Genomic DNA, 17,027 nt, shown 5'->3' with positions numbered 1-17,027 from the left:
CTTTACTCGGAATATTTCCTGTCCACAAGAATTTATTTTTCAACAGTGTTATTGGCAGAAAATCCACCAAATGGAAGAGGGGGAAGGAAACTTAGACGTTACAGCAGAAGTCTGGAAATTTCTAGTGTTCTCGGCAAAGTGAAGAACTGGGAAAGATTTGGAGAACTGAAAAATGTGGATCTTTTATGTAGCTGTCTGCTAGCATGCGTAATTACATATGTAATAGTCAGTGATTTGTGTTTTTTGACATCAATCAAGTCCATCAGTTAACTCTCAGATTAAAAAAAGAGCTGAACAACTTCAAAATGTTGTTACTGAGAAGGAACAGGAGGAGCTGGTGCAAAGCATTCCAGGCTAACTTCCTCCAGTCTGCTGCACGCCTTGCCTTTGTGTCTGTAATGAATTCGGGCCTAAATCATAAAGCAAGATTAATTGGCAATTTGTGATCTGGTTAATCCTTTAGTGAAACTAAATTGTGTTTAGTGCTGCAGATGCATTTTGTGTCTGTTCCCCCATGGGCTGCAAGGTTTGCTTGTAACACGGCTTGGCTGCCAGAGCAGTAGCAGAGAAGTGCTTCCTGCTACCAGAATGCCTTTGTAAGGCTGTTTGTGTATGCTTCCTTCTGTAAACTTCAGATAGAATTTGGTTGAATGTGGGTACGTACACTGGGGTGGCTGTTTCTAACAAAGCTTTAAAGCTATTAGATTCAATGAGGATTTATTGTTTACCGTCTTTTTTCCTTCTGTTGTTTTTGTTTCTAATAACAAGTGTTTCCATGTTTCCTTTAGGTTAAGTAACGCATAAATAAATGTGGATGTATGTCAGTTAGCTGCATACATTGAGCACCCTGATAAAACTTACAGAGGCTAATGTTATCAAGAGGTGTTAACATAGAAAGTGCCCGTGCTGCTCTCATCCTTGCACTAATAAAAGGAGAAAATAACTCGATGGGTATGTGGAGTTCTTTCTGGAGCTTGCAGCTGGACTTTATTTTTGGAAATAGGATTATTGTGTGTGTTAGAACTTCTTATCCCATTTTCTGTCCATCCTTAGCACCCAAGAAAAGGCTTCCAAAACAACATGGAACGTACCATGCTGAGACTGCATTTTTATTTTTTTTTTTAAGGCTGCAACGTGTTAAAACAGAAATCCGAATGGATGAGAACATCTTCATAGTAGTGCACAAATGATTTGGAATCCTTGGTATGTGCCAGTGGCAAGAGCTGAATTCCCCAGGCTGCGGCTGCTTTGAAGTGAGCGCTGTGCAGGGCTTTGCTGTGCAGGCAGGCCTGGCTGTGGGGCTGAAGGCACACGGTGAGGCCACGTGGCTTTGTAACAGGTTAAATCCAGGATAATAAGGGTGAGACATTGAGATTATCCTTTTATGTCCTTTATCACTTGGCTTCCTGGAGAGAAAAAAAAAAAGCAGAACCCCCTCTTTACTTCTTTAGTAATCATTTAAATTCTTATTTGTGAGCATGATTGGAACCTCTAACAATCTTGAAATACCGTGTGTTAGCTATCAGCTCTGTATGGGGAATGGTGGCTTGGTGCTTGTATTAAGCAGCGCCTGTCTCTTGTTTTTGTTTTGGGGCCACTGATGGTCTTCTAAATGCTGAGGTGTAAATCGAGCTGTGATGTTTTTGCTCTGTTGTACATTTTCATCTTCTTGCTGCTGATAAGGAGATATATATATTTAATGTTTGTTATTGCTTATTAAACTATTTTTTTATGGTCTGCACCTTGTGTTTGATCACATCAAACTAAATATAACGTAGTCTGAAACGAAGACTTCGTCCCTTGTTCTGATGGGGAGCTCCCTTGCTTTACCTCAGCCGTTTCCAAGTGGGTAAATAACTTGATGACAAGTGCAGATCTCTGTGGGAGATCAGATGTGATCACTGGTGCATCGTGTTAGACAGCATGCTTTTCCCATGGTGGCTCTTCCTGCAGTGGGTTCCCATTCTGCCAACTTGGCTGCTCCTCCTGTCCTCCCATCTGCACCGCTCTGCTGTTGGGTGACACCAAGTTTCTGCATTTTTCTGATAATCTTTAGGAAATCTTGATCCTTTTACAACCTGATGCTAAATCAGCGTTCATGCTATAAACAGAAAGCAGTTGGTGGTTGTGCTAATACTTTCTCTTTGTTTATTGTTAGTCTAAGTACTTTCTTGGTGCCTGATAAATACAAGGTTCAACTTGCTGTCAAAAAGAAGGAAATTGCTAGTAACAAGACGACTTCTTAATTTAGTCAGTTCAAGAAGTTTTCAAAATTAGCCTTCTTCACTGATTCAAAGCATTCTTAACAATAACCGTATTATAGTCTGCCCATTTCGGATGAGAATGAACCTCATTCATTATTTTTGATCAATTACTCTTCTGAGACTTCAGTGCCTTAATGTATATGGATGAGAAAGAAGAAAATGAGAGCATTCACCTTTCCTTCTGCTACAGGAATTTCAGTTTAAAGACAAAAGCTGCAGCAGGTTGACCTTCTCATTTAAATGGTAATAAATCTTGTTCTGCTCCTCCTTGAGCAGGGAGGTCACTGAGAGCAAAGCAAGTCAGAATGGATTTTCGGCAGCAAACTTCTCAGTGTTTAAAACTGCAGTAAGCAATACATATCTCTTGCTGTAGTGCTGTAGCATTCACTTATGTTTGGCATGCTGTGAGTGCTTGCTTCATGAAGTAAAGGCATCTATGGGATGGGAAGGAAGCATGCCCAGCAACTGGTGAGTTGGATTTCAGGACTTGTTAGAGCAATGCCTAGGGACACAAAACAAGGTTGGAGGAAAAATCCCACGTTCAGAGTTTTATCTGGGGCTGTGGAAAACATTCATCAGAATTCATTAAGAGTGAGGGAGTTTCCTTGGTGAGCATCAGGAGAGGGATGAGCTGCTGTGAACAGCTGTTGGGTAGCAGAGGATTTCCCTGCAATGCTCTCCATTGCTTTCGTAGCCACAGCATCCAGTTTGTTGGGGATTTGGAGGGTGCACTCCTATTCATACCTTCTCCCCAACCCTCTAAAACTTCTTCCCTTTTTAAGGTAGTCCTTTTCCCCAGTCTCACATTCTAACCAAGCTGAAGTCCGTTTCTTGAGATTTGGGTCTACTACAGGTAGAATTATGAACAAAATATTTTTGAAAGAATGTGTTTTTTCTTAATACTTCTTTCCAGAAAGCCAAAATGCTGTGGATGGATAAACACGAGCCATCATAAAAGTTTGTGTGGTTTTCTGAAATTTATTTGAATATTGACTCCAGGCTCTTGCACTTCCAGAGTTTGGAATGCAGCTGTGAAAATGAATTTCCTCAACTTAGTGAGTGAAAATGAAATGGGAGCTGTGTGTTGCACGAAGCTTACGGTAGTTTGCTTTCTGCTTCTCACCCATTGAATTATTTTGCTTGAATAGTATTGTGTAATTTAAAGGATGCAGAGGTGAAGTTTATTTTCAGTGGTTGAATTGACGTTATTGAAGCTGAGTGTGGCTGTATTATTAGGGAAACACAAACAAGCATAACCGTTCCCTTTGTGATTAAATAATAAGTTTGCATTCAATTATTACAGTTTCATTGTGGAGTAATTTACCTTCACCCAGCTCAGTTCCTGGTTCTTATTATTGCTTTGTGCATCTGACTTCTGACTGTCCCGAAAGGACTTTGTGTGGTTATCTTCGAGACCCCTGATTTATTCTATATCTTTACAGTATGATGTTCTCCAAAGCTGTGTGACTCCTCTGGTAAGCAGCAGCCTTTTCTCCATTTCCCTTTAGGTGTGAAATTTTTAATGGGGACCTGCAGGTTAGTGCTGTCATATGCTAAGTGGACAGCCTGTGCAGACTTGGCTGGTTGTGGTTATGGCTTCTAAGTTTTTAGAAAGCATCAGTAAACTCGCTGGGTACCCATCTGCAGACCTGCTGTAAGAACGTCCACATTCTTTCTGTTTCATTTCCTCCATTTCCTTCCCTGAATATCTTCCTACCTTTCAGCCCAAGCTCACAGTAACAACAAGCAGTCATAATGTTTCCCTTGTTTTGGAGCTGAGAGCAGTAAGGTCACCACTGCAAGTAAGGTGTTTTGGATGCTGCTTTTGACTTTTTTTTTTTTTTTTTTGAAGCAAAGCTGCAGAAACTGTAGAGACTGCATGCAGAGTCACTCCTTTGGGGTTATTTCCAAGGAGCCTGGCCAGCAGTGTGCTGGAAGGTGGACCCTTCTTGTTCCAAGGCTGTCCGCTCATAACTCTGGGTCCTGTTTCAGGCAAGTAACAAAAAACCCGAGGGTTTTCCCACTTAAAACGTGTCACAGAGAACTTAAGCTGCATTGCTTGATGCTCACGGCAATGGGAGCTGCTGTATCTGGGTCCTGCCGGCGCTTGGTGCTGTGAGCCCCGCTTGGCTGTGTGTTGCCTTAATCAACTCTTGATAAAAAGCTGCTTTGGTCTGTGCTTTGTCTTTTAGCGTTCTCTAGGTATGGATCAACTCTGCATGATGGATTGTTTTTCTAGCTAGTGTAAATCAGCAATGATTTTGCTGAAGGCACCGATGCTGCCATCGCGTAACACGGATTGGAGATAAAGGTGGAAGACGTTGCGTCTCTTTAACAAACAGCCAAAAATCACTCTTAAACACCATATTATCATTTGAGAGAAATCAATCGCTCCTGCCAAACTTCACCTTATATTCTGTGAAACTGAAGAGCGATGAAGCTGGAAATTCTCTCCTTTCGATGCCGTAGGGCGGTGGGCTCTCAGTGCTGGGCTTTGTGTGCCATCGGGTAGGAGCACGTTGCTGTGGGCATTCCGCTGGCTGTGTTGCAGGGCTCTCTGGCAGCAGCAGTGCTGGGTGCCCGCTCGGAGCAGCCGGGTGGGAGCTGCACACAACGAGGTTTCCCACCAGAGCACAATGAGCGACTTTGTCAGCACGGCGTCAGCCCGGAGTCAGGTTAGCAGGGATCGGCTGAAACAAAAGCATTCGCAGTGCATGAAGGTGTGCTGGAGCCTTGCTGTAAATGGAGTTTGGTATGCCTGCTTTTCAAGTGCTGCAGATTGATGTGATAGATAGTCTTTTTTTTTTTTTTTTTTTGTGGTTTAATTAGTAGTTTAGAGAGGAGAAAAAAAAAAAAAGCACCATTGATTTCAGTTGATTCTTCCCTGAGCAGGAATTCTGGAAGAGATAACTGAGGTCTTTGTGATACTGTTTCTTGGGCTTTTCCTGGAGAGCGAAGTTGAAGGGGAGGGTTTATCACCAACCTGCCATGCTTATCGTGCTGGGACAGTGATTAATATTTTGCTTATTAAATGTAGGAAGAAAGCAAACAGGTGAGGCACATTCCTTATGTGCCTCACACCTTTGCTTAAGAACTTTGTGTAGGGATTGATGTGTTCCTGGGCATGTGCACAGTGTCAGAGCCCCAACCCTGTGGAGCTGAGTGCCCAGGCATACCAATCATAATGCTCTTAAAGGCACCCGAAGGCATAGCTGTGTTACATACAGCAAAGCTGTGAAGGAGCACAGCTCCTGTGGGCAGCAGCTGAGGCAGTGGAGTGGTTTGGTCTGGAGCAAAGGAGGCTCCCAGACCTTATAGCTCCCTGAGAGCAGGCTGTGGTGAGGTGGGGGGTCAGCCTCTGCTCCTAGGTGACAGCAATAGGATGAGAGGTGATGGCCTCAAATTGTACCAGGGGAGGTTCAGGATGTGAAGAAGCATTTCTTTTGATAAAGAGCAGTGGTGCAGAGGCACAGCTGCCTACAGATTGGTGGGGTCACCATCCCGGGGTGTTCAGAGCCGTGGGATGTGGCACTGAGGGATGTGGGCAAGGGGGGGGATGGATTGGGGTTGGGGATCTTAGAGGTGTTCTCCAACCGTAATGATTCTGTGAAATCTCTGAGGGATGGAGACCCAGGTGCAGGTCTGGGTTGGAAGGTATTGTTTCTCCTCAAGCAAATGGTTGGAGTGACTTTGTATTTACTTGAAACAATGTTTAAACATACCCAGTGTATTTTGTGACGTTGTGAGTTTCATTTACAAATGGCTTTTGTTGGAAAAATGAGGCCACATGGAGTTCAGGGAACCCAAAAAGGGTGACGGGCAGATAGTGGGTGTTTTGGCAGATGGAAGTGCTGGAAGTGACTTGTTCAAATTTGTAAATTCTTAGTATTGCAATTAGGGAAGTCACAGGGAGAGGGGTAACCACCAACTGTTGGTGTACTTGTGAGTTCCATTTCTGTGCTGTGATTAACGCGGAGGGAGATGAGGAAAGAAATGTGTGAAGCCTTTGAAGAAGAAAAGTGGTGCAAATAACAGATGGGAGTAGCTGTTAACTTTCAGCTTCAAGAAAAGGCACAGAGAAATGTGAATGGTGAGAGATGTTGCATGTAAGTCATCTTATTTCTGGTCTACTGTTACGTCAGCAGCATGAGCTGCAGCCATCGTGTTCTTATGTTGTAGAACTGAGTCAGAGCAGGAGGTTGGTTTGCTTTAACAGTGCTACTTGCAGAAGTGAGAATGCTGTGGAGTCAGTTCAGTTGTGTTCCTGTGGTTCCTGTTCAGATGTTACTCTTGTTGTAGCTACATCTCTGGACATCTTTTGCTTTGTGCTTTGTTCACTTGCCCTCAGTGCTGCTGTCTGGCTGTGAGCGTCTCTGGGGCATGCTGGCCTCCAGCCCCATGCAGCTTTCCTTTGGGAAACTTTCATGAGATTCTCCCCTGGAAGACCAGGGAAAGCCGGTTTGTCTTTGGTAAAAGAGTGCTTTGTGCAACAGCTTGCTTTATTCTGGTATTTCATCAGAGCTGTTATCAGTTGATTAGTTGTACTCACCTGCTGAAATAAGATGCTCCTGCATTATGCTGTCTGACCTCATCTCATTCCTGATGCTCACCTCTGAGTTGCCTTTGAAGTTCTGATGCCAGCCGTCTCTGGGTCCTCTGTTCTTGTAATTCTATTATAGGCTGCCTGGCCTTGCCTTGTCTTGCTATTTATTATGACAAATCAGAACAAGCAAATATGTTCCACAGGGAAAGCAGAATGGCAGAAACAACCCTGCGTGCCCTCTTTGTGCTTCTGGACTGCAGGCCGGCTGGGGGTGTAAGAGCCATCTTTGTGAGAGATGTCTTTAACTTAAAAGGAACTGCCTAGCTAGAAGGTGCTTAGTATTTAAGGCCTCTGGGTTATTCCAGTTCATCCCATATTTGAGCAGGGGTTGCTTTTTGTTTGGCTGTTCCTAAATTGAAGGTACCTGCTGAGGATGTGGCTGATTGCAAAATGGCTCTTTCTAAAATATCAGAGCTCCAGATCTTGAGAAACATACTGCCAAATAACTGGCTTAAATAATTGCAAACTGGCGTAAATCTCATCATTGCAGAGCTGTCTGGATAGTTGCTTTACTAATCTTATCCTAGCACAACTCCATCAACATCCCTTCATCTCGTACAGAACTGAATACTTCTGATAACTCTAGTCTTCAAAAGTGAGATGTATTGTGGACATGAAATTGTGCCATTGTTTAAAATAAAAACAAACCAGAGGAGAAAACCTACTGAGGAATTATGGTTTCAAGTGGTTGCTTTTCCTTTCCAGCCCTGGAGATGGGCAGTAGCTGCTCGGTGCCTGGCTGCTGCTCTCAGCTTCACACCTCAGCCAGCTCTGGGGGCAGGTCTGCTCACTAATCTGTTTTCTCTACCATTCTAGATGTAAAGAAAAAAATAATGAAATCATGTATTTCTCTTAAATTGTTACAAATAAGCCTGTTTGGATGCTTTCAAGTTAATCTGCCGTGCTAGCAATTGAACATGGAAAGAATGCTTTAAGGTTTAAATGGTTCTTCAGACGGATGTGATTTAACGAAGCTAATGAACACCCATCAGACAAGACAAATTCCAGACTGTTTATGCCTTGACCAACCATCTGTGCACATACCTCCAGGTACTGCTCATGTCTCAAGATGCTTTTCTACATAAACAATTAGGGCTCTTTTCTGAACTGAAGAGGCAAGCCAAGGCAGGAGCCTCTTGAAGGCAGCTGTGTTCACTGCAGTGCTTCCCCTGCTTTTCCATGACAATACACTGGCGTTGTGGGTGTTTTACCGAAGCTTACATTTCCACTTGTGCAGCATGAAGTGCAGAAACAGGAAATCTGGGCAATATGTAAGCACTGTCATCTCTCACACATGAGTCCCAGCACTCATAGTGGCCCAAATTGGGAGTGTTGCCCTCTGGGAGCCTTCCCAGTGGGTCAGGTGCTTGCTTTAAATTCTTAGCATCTGAATGTGTCCTTACATAAACAAGTTTGTGGGTGTGGATATTCATCTTTGTGTAGATGAGTGCATATATGCAGGTTTTTTCCTGGTTGCTTCTCCATTTGGGGATGCAGCTCAAAATCCCTTTGGAAGAAGCACTGATTTCAACTGTGTGGTGCTGTGGTTTGACATACCAGGCTTGGGTAGGATTCCTCAGTTCCACAAACAAACTTCTGGCACATAGCAAACGGTTGCCTAAATGCTTCTTTTTATTGAAGGTAACGGCTGCAAACCTGAAAGGGTTTTCTTATTCTGTGTTTCGCTTCATTTCTTCCCTTACGTGGGATTCCTTGTGGAAGGATTTGAGCCTTCCCTTTATGGACTTGTTCTATGCAGGGTGGTGTGGGGTTCCCTCCCATGTTGTCTGTGATGCCACACCTGTTTCAGTTGTGGCAAAACCATGTGAGGCAGTTCCTGCTTGCTTGTACCCACGCTGGTTGTGCCAGAGTTGGAATTGTCCATTGCTTGGGCTGGAAAGAGATGAAACTGTTCCTTTTGAAGACATATACTGTGTTTCAGATGGTGTCATCAGTAGCATAGCAGACCTCTGTCACTCTTCTGGGATGTATGTTCCATTCTGATGGGCCTGAATTGCCCCACCAAAGCCCTGCACTAGAAGGAAAATGTCCTTGGCTCATTCCCCCATTCATTGCCTGGAAGAGACCTTCTAGGAACAGTTAGCAGTGGTTATCTGTGTGTGGTTCAAACTGTGGCTGGAATTTCAGGCTATTTCTGACGTAACGTGTTGGGTCACACTAATTTTCCATACATGGAAATTGGTTTCAGACGGCTGCACTTTGTTCTGTGTTTTTTTTTCTATTTTTTTTCTGTTGCCATGTGTAACTAATTTATATGTTACTAATTCACATATTGAATTAATTTAAGGGAGCGGACTCATCTTGGTGATCAGTAGAGGGGCAGAGTATTGGAAAATCAGGTTCGTAGCAGTAACTTGCAAACATCAGAAGGATTGGAGCTCGGTTTGGGGTCAGAGCCCTGAAGCTGGATGGCTGTCCCAGCTCTCACTATGGCCGATGTCTGTGTTCCTGAAGGGAGCAGATGGGGAAAGGCCACCTCTGCCCAGCACTGCTGTTTCTCAGCTCGGCCCCAGCCAAACCTGGGGAATGCAGACGTACAGGAAATGTCTTTAAATTTAAATATAGTCAGCTTTCTAGACAAAACCCCAAATTTGAGTTAGTACCTGAAGGGGGGAAAAGAAAAAAAGCTGAGAGTTAGTATTTGGCAGTTCACATTTTAACTGAGGAAGAGTTCTCATATCCTGAAATGTGACCTGGTGCCATGAGCTCTTGCCTGCTGTTTTCTTCCCGTGATGTTCCTGAATTTATATGGGGGGAAAATGTGTGTTCAGACTTGTCTGTTCTTCAGACAGATGTCTGTATGAAGGAAATTGGGTTATCTGAGGGAGGAGAAGCTCCAGTTTTTAGGAGGTGGTGAGAACGTGTGGCAAATAAATCTGCTCTCAGGCAAACTTTTGGGAGAATAAGCTGAAAAGCTTGTGAAGCAGCTTCCAGGACAGTTGGCTTTGGTGTGAAGTCTGCCAGCCCTGCAGCAGACATCTTAACCCTGTCTGATTCAGCTCTGCCTGCGGTACCTCGGAGTGCGGTGCTGTCAGAAAGAAGCCTGTGGCCAACTGGGTGCTGCAGCCAGCACTGCTGCTGGTGGAGCTGTGCCAGACCTGACAGATGAAGGAAGCTCTCTTTCTTTCTTTTTTGTTGTTTTTTTTTCTTTCTTTCCCCCTCTAAAGCAAGGCAAGTGCAGACATGGCTGCAGTGACAAACCATTAATAAAGCTAAAGGAATGCAGCTGTGAAACTTTAAATAATGACATATAGCAAATAAACGTCAACATATTGGTTGTGCCTGGAATGGAAACATTACTAGGAAAATATGTAGCTTGAAGCTAGTCTGTGGTTTGTTTTTTTGCTGCTTTTTTTCCCCTTTAGAAAATAGAAATAGCATGACGCGTTAAGTGCTGAGGCTTTCAGGCTGGGGCTGGGTGGATGTGTCATGTATTGGGGGGCGGGTATTGTTTCCCATGGTTTCAAAATAGTTCCTGTGAAGCTTGCATTCTCTGAAAATCATCTATTCGTATATGAATGAATATATGCATACAACTATATAGATGTGTGATGTGTATAGCCAAGGTAGTTAGAGGTACAAGTAATAATGGATCAAATCAGTCCGTTTCCTTCCTTTCTGTGTTTGCCTTTTGCAATGTTTTACTTAGTCCCATGCAGTTAAGGAATGATTCAGAAGCTCGCTTTCTTTTGTTCACCACCTAAAAGCAAGCAATGAACCCACACAGCACGCTGCTCTGCTGCCGTCTCCTCCAGTCACCCAGATAACCCAGACCTACAACCCTGAGTTCCGAGCTTGAATCTTTCTCAGAATTAAAACCTGAGACTTTGAGGTAATGAAAACTAAAAATATTAAAGAGTAAACTCCAAATACTGCAAAACATAAGGATAGGCAGTGTGCCAAGCGAAGTGCAAAGGCAAAACATTGTTTGTCCCCTGAGTTTGGAGTGAATGTGAAATTGCTGGGAGGACTCGGGGGTTCTCTGATGTGAGGGATTAAAGAGACTGCGGGCTCCTAAGATTTGTTCTTGTGTTTCTTGTGCAGAAGTCTGGAGAAAAGATGGGACTAGGTCGTCCTAGTCATCAAAGAGTTGGGTTATTAACCCAGGGTGGTGGTACTATTAATGTTGAACTCGGACTTGTTTTTACAAGGCAGTGTCCCTGTGGTTCTATTGGTGACATGTGATAACACACTGATTAGCTTCTCCCTTGGATAGTGGTTAAGTGGAAGTCTGCTCTTTGTTACAGGTATCTGTTCACAGTGTTACAGGATCCTGGATGGGAAATCAAGGTATTTGGCTTTGAGCTGCGGATGTTACGAAAGCAGTTTGCTGCTTTGTGGGCAGAATCCACGAAAGCATGAGAGAGTTTTGCAAAGTGTCTAACTGATGCTTCTCTTGCAGGAAGCCCGTTGAGGAAAATTCTCCATGAATGTACGTCACAATGATGATGACCGACCAAATCCCGCTGGAGCTGCCGCCGCTGCTGAATGGGGAGGTAGCCATGATGCCTCACATTGTGAATGGCGACGGATCACAGCAGGTCAGTGAGCTTTGCAGAAAGTGACTGCTTTAAATTGTCTGTGGGCCGTCGAGGGGTTTTGAAGATGTGGAAGAAAGGCCTTGGCTTCCCCACGCACCGAGGAGAGCAGGTTATTTCCTAGAAGGTAGAAATCTGCCCTTATGCTGGAAAGGCTTCCAAAAGCAGCGTGCTGAGTGTATCATTCAGTTCAGTGTGGTTGTTTGCACCATGTGTTCATTGGATTTAAATGATGGATCAGAAATAATGGATGTGTAAATGCTTTGCAGAAAGTCAGTCTTGTGCTTTATTTTTCTGTTGTCCAGATATTTTACAGGTATCTGAGATCTCATAAGCTTGAAGTGCTTAGATAACTAGATTGTGAAAAGGGGTTTCAAGGGAAAGTGTTCTATGATGTCTACTATTCCTTTCTCACCTAAGTGTAATAGCTGCAGTCCTGTATATTACCCTTCTGCTTCACTATAAACCTTAGAGGCAGAAGAGAATTTTGAGTGGACTTCTGATGTTCATGGTTGCTTTCATATTTTTTCTGGGATATGTTCTCTAAGTGAGCTCAGTCAGAGGTAGGTAGGGTGATGCAAAGAACATAGATGTCTTTAGCCTTGTGTGGGCTCAACATTCAAGCTGATTGTTGGTAGCTTCCCAGACCCGTCATCCTGGGTTAACCTTCGTAGAACATCTGCCCTAATAATTTGGTTTTCTCCTCATCTGAGACATTTTGGCAAAATATTTTAACCAAAACAAAATAAACTCTTTTTCATGAATCAGCCTAAACTGTCATTCTGTGACTTCTCGTTCCCTTGACTGTTTGTTTGTCCCTCCAAGCTGTATTTCAAGCTACACCAACTACGAAGGAAGAATGACTTCTACTTTTCTTGTAAGATTCCGAGTCTGTTTGCTTCTCTGGGTTCTCAGAACAACACAGACCTTTCATTGCTGTGATGATTTTAGATGTATATTTCTGCACAGTGTACTGCACATTGAAGGAGAAAAAGAATGCTTGTAATGGCTTTATTTACCGAGTCCATTACTGATATGCTAAAGTGAAGGAACGATTTTACTGGTATTGGGTAGCATAATTGTTCCTTAAAAATACCCCCTTTCTTCCTTCCTGGAAGCCATTTACTGGGGTGGAGTGTCCAATGGATCCTTCTGCATTACTGAAAGTATAAATGGAGTATTCTAAGGAGTGGTTGAGGTGAGGTTCTCAGTCAAACTGAATTTCCCCATCAGTGATGATTCAGCAGCCTTGCTTGGCAGATGCCTCCATTGCCTGTAAGGTAACTTCTCATCTAATGTTTCAGAGCAAGAAAGAACAACTGCTGACGCACTGCAGTTAGAATCACTGTGATGCACAAATATGACTCAGCAGAACGCTTCTGAGTAGTGTCATTTTTCTACGTACACACTTACTGGATTATATTTATAGATCTTAAATGAGGAAAAACTCACCTTCTCTTTTTGTGTTTTTGTAGCTGAACTGCAGGTTTCCTTCAGGATTCTTTTTTCCTGCAGTCTGGATGAGCCCTAAATATTTTGATTCCACTGCTAGCTGCCATTATTCTTTATTATTTTGGTCCTATTCCTGAAGCTCTAGTTGATGTTTTCACCTTTTAGAAGGGTAGTTGTAAAACTGTATGAGATTAGAATATAAGCTTTGCTTCATTTCCACACAGTGTAGCAGAAAATGGACTAATTGGTTGCTTTTAACAAGATTTTAAATGGTACATAATTACTGAAATAGACTTATCTCCATTACTTGTGAGGTGGGAACAGATTTGTTCCATGTAAGAATGACTTCCTTAATAAAGGTTCTTTGCATTACTCTATAAGTAGGTGTAAGCTTTATGAGGATGTGTTTGCCCAGGGTGTGATTGCAGTCCCTGTTAGAAGCTGGTGGTAGGAAGGCATTGGAGCCCAACTGGTGAGAGGCCAGGCTGTGGGACTGCATGGAGAGCTGTGCTGTGGCTGTGCTCAGGAGGGCTGAGCCGGAGACAGAAGACTTTCCTCAAAAGATCAGCTCCTAAATGTGTAGAAAAGAGCCATCTGAAGCTGGTAAAGCTCTTAGCTGTTACTAGCAGCCAGATGGAGAGCGCTGCAGAAGGGACATGGATGTAATGTAAGGCAACTGTATGGGAGCATTTGATGTTTTTGTCTTCCTGGGAATAAGTACTGCAGAGCTGTGCAGGGCAGAGCTGAGGATGGCTTTGCCTGACGTTAATCTCCCTTCGCTGCACTACCCAAAATGGCATTGATATCACTCACTTTTTTTTTTCTTCTTTTAAGTTTCCCACACTTTAATACCATTAACCGTCGTGGAAATGAATGCTTTCATGTCCCTTCCAGAGCTGCTGCTTACTCTGTTTCTAATCCACTTGTCACTGCTGCGGGGGTTCTGGGATTTACAACCCATCTTCTGCTCCAGGCGTTTCAGCAGCTTCACGTAGGTGCTGAGCTGTGTGCTGCAGAGTGCTGGGAGTGTGAAGGCAGGAGGCCTGTCTGTACAGGGTAGAACACTGGTTTGGGGGCAGGTTCCTTTTCATCTGGTACAATCTCTGCAGCAGCACAGTGAGCTTTTTGATGGCACCTGCTTGAGAAGATGCTTGTGCCAAGCCCTGGTGCCACTGGCTTTCGCTGTCTGAGGGCTGCACTTAGTGCTTGTGTGTCTCTGCTCTTGCTTTTTAGAGTCATAAACATGGAATAAGGGAGATCAGAGTGTGTCCACCTGAGGAATGAGGCTGGCTGTTCTGCACCTTGCAGGAATGTGACAGCTGTCACCTGGCTGGGCTTGCGCTGCTGAGCTGACACAGCAAACTTTGGGGCAAAATTTGGGGTCACTTCTTAATTTTGTTCCCAAAAAGTCTGCTGTACTGGGAAGGCATAAGATTTAAGCACCCTGTTACTGTCAAGCTGTATGTGACAGACTGATGTCTTGGAGACCATCTGAATCAGATATACATTTTTTTGCATATATACTTAAATAGAAATTGTTAACAAATTTAGAAGAGCGTTTGGAGTGAGCTCTCCTCTGCTCTGACACCACTTGACCTCTTGATTTCTCAGCATTTTATTGGTTTCTTCTTCTGCATGCTTTGAGTTTGTGTTGATCCTGTCTGAAGATTGATTCCGTGTGCTGCTGCCTCTGTACGAAATGCAGAGAAAAACAAATGCAAGCAGGAGCATTTTGGTGTTCTGTACACTTACACTTTCTCAGTAAGATGTAGCATCTTGCCTGACTGTTTCCCCCTGAAGTATTTTGGGCTGGAAGGACTTTATAGCCTGCCCAGCCCCAAGCTGTGCAGTGGGTGGGACGTGCCACCAGCTCAGGCTCCCAGGGCCATACATGGCCTTGGGCACCACCAGGGATGGGGCACCCGTGAATCTCAGGGCAGACTGCCAGGGCACTGTTGAAGCCAAACAAGGTGCCAAGTTGCTATTTTCACATACTAATGCAGTTAACTGTTTTCCACAAAGCTCTGAAAGGTGCCGTTGCTTGAAGATTGGTGGTTCAGAGGTTGGGTAGGGTGGCCCTGTGCCACCTACCTGTGCTGAGCCATTGGTTGTGCTGGGCTGCTGGACTGGCCCAGTCACCATTCTCTGACGAGTTGTTGTTGTTGCAGACAAAATAATGGCTTTCCTATATATCAGTCCTCTGATTTCCAGCTCATGCTTTAAAAGTGTCACTGCATTAATGGGTTTCTGTAGGATTACTGTAATTCAAAAGGTCACATAGGCAGTAATTACCCTATGCATTTAGGTTAAAGATTTCAGAAACAATGTTAATTCTAGTTCTGTTATCCCAGATTGAATGATTAAATTCTGCATGCAGGTGTCCTAGAACATGAATGGGATCTAAACTGAGAGATCACAGATGTAGGTCTACATGCATTTTCAAAGTATACCAAGATTAATTCAGATATTCATAACTCTCTAGTGATGCACAGTTAACAGGACTGTGTTTGAGTAGAATGTTTCATAAGCAGCAAGAGCAGGGATAAATGATGGTTTGCCTTCAGTGAAATTCTTCATTAAAGAAATGAGTCTGAGTGGCAAATCTTCAGACTTTGGACACCTGGAAGTTAATAAAGATGAGTACAGCTTGTGCAGGACTTTGCATTACACTTGGACAGTGGAGCCGTTGAACTGTATCTGTCTATGGACTTTGCTTAAGTAAAATCTTTTATTCCTGTGGGCTTGAAATGATGGTATGGTTGGTTCCTTCATGCTGGAGTCTGCTCTGAAGTGTCATGGTCTGAAGATTTATGTCCCTTACTATCAGCTTTTAGCCATTTAGTTCAGCTCACTGTCTTGAGTTTGCAGGTGGAACCTGAAGCCCTAATTTGGATTACACACAGCTGAGTTAAATCTTCATTTCATCTCCTAAAGTTAGGTGAGGAGGCAAGTTGTAAATTTCTGCTGGTTCCTGGGCCCTGCTGGTACCTGAGGTGTGGGATAGGGGTCTGTTCCCCTCCTCCACCCCTTAATGTTTTCTGCAGCACTGAGAGCACAACTGCTGGGTTGAAGAAATGTCATGTTCAATCATTATAGTGAAACAAATGTGGTTTTCTTTTCGCAGGTCTTTTTGGTTCAAGTGAATCCAGGTGAAACCTTTACAATAAGGGCTGAGGATGGAACCCTGCAGTGCATTCAAGGTAAGAGGGTACTGGGACGTGCAGGTGAGCGTTTGACTGTTACAGAAAACTTATGCTCAAAACTTAATGCTCTGAGCTCTGTGAAAATGTGGTATGTAATTCTGAATATACAGTGAAATGCTTCTGAATGAGAAGTTGCAGGTTTGGCTGCCGTATCTATTGTAGGACTTCAGTATCTCAGAAATAAGTCATGAATTTTCTTTAGTTCAGCATTTTTAATGTGTTTTTCTATAACCAAATGCTAAATACAAATGAGAGTTAATGAGTTGTACTTATAGTTGGTAATGATTAAATGGATACATAGGGGAAAAAAGTTGTTTTCATGTGGGCATCAGGAGTGACAGAAAATGAATAGAGATGCATAGACATGGCAGAGTGTTTGGAGAATTCAGGTTGGTTTTGAGCAGAATTTTTAATTGGTTCTTTAATTGATTCCTTATAACCAGAGCTGGCTAATTATGTTGTATTAAATAAAAGCGTGTGAGCAGTCTTTTGGTTGCTCTTCTACTTCTCTCTAAAATTGTGTAAATATGATAAACAGTGCTTCTCTTTTTTTTTTTTTTTTTTTTTAATGAGAGGGACCACACAAAATCTTTTAATGGGTCTGAAGGGAGAAGTGACAAAAGACCTTTCAGGCTGTCTATTAAGTACTATGAAAAGAGGCTTCTACCTCATAGCAAATACAGCTTTGAAGGGAAGCAGATAATTCCCTAGGTAGAACTCAGCCTGCAGTAAATACAGGAAGGTTTGATCAAAGTTTAAAGAGAATAGACTTTGCTGTACTGCTTTCAATGATAGTTTTTTGAGCTTAAGATTTTTGCTTTTTGAGAAGGGGGAGGTAGACGGTGTTGCTTCTCCCATCCTTCCCAGCTCCTGTGCTATTAAGCAGCAATCTCAGTGTGCTAGTCATTCAAAAACCTTTCCTTGGAAAATCTATCAATCAGTGATA

At 43.2% G+C, this 17,027-nt stretch overlaps 1 protein-coding gene across 3 annotated transcripts in view; it reads left to right on the top strand.

Annotated features, from left to right (window-relative positions):
- The window catches only part of FNDC3B (fibronectin type III domain containing 3B), a 148,316-nt gene that overhangs the window by 13,478 nt on the left and 117,811 nt on the right, over positions 1 to 17,027 (top strand). For all 3 annotated transcript variants that reach the window (XM_052685753.1, XM_052685755.1, XM_052685754.1), the window contains exons 2-3: positions 11,291 to 11,429; positions 16,003 to 16,078. In XM_052685753.1, coding sequence (XP_052541713.1) covers positions 11,319 to 11,429; positions 16,003 to 16,078 — 187 coding nt within the window. In that variant the 5' untranslated portion in view covers positions 11,291 to 11,318. The remainder of the gene's footprint in view (positions 1 to 11,290; positions 11,430 to 16,002; positions 16,079 to 17,027) is intronic.

The sequence above is a fragment of the Tympanuchus pallidicinctus genome, unplaced genomic scaffold (genome assembly GCF_026119805.1).
Source record: "Tympanuchus pallidicinctus isolate F22 unplaced genomic scaffold, pur_lepc_1.0 scaffold22, whole genome shotgun sequence".
Lineage (NCBI taxonomy): Eukaryota > Metazoa > Chordata > Aves > Galliformes > Phasianidae > Tympanuchus > Tympanuchus pallidicinctus.
Note: the sequence above shows the minus strand (reverse complement) of the source record. Positions and strands in the feature narration are given on the sequence as shown.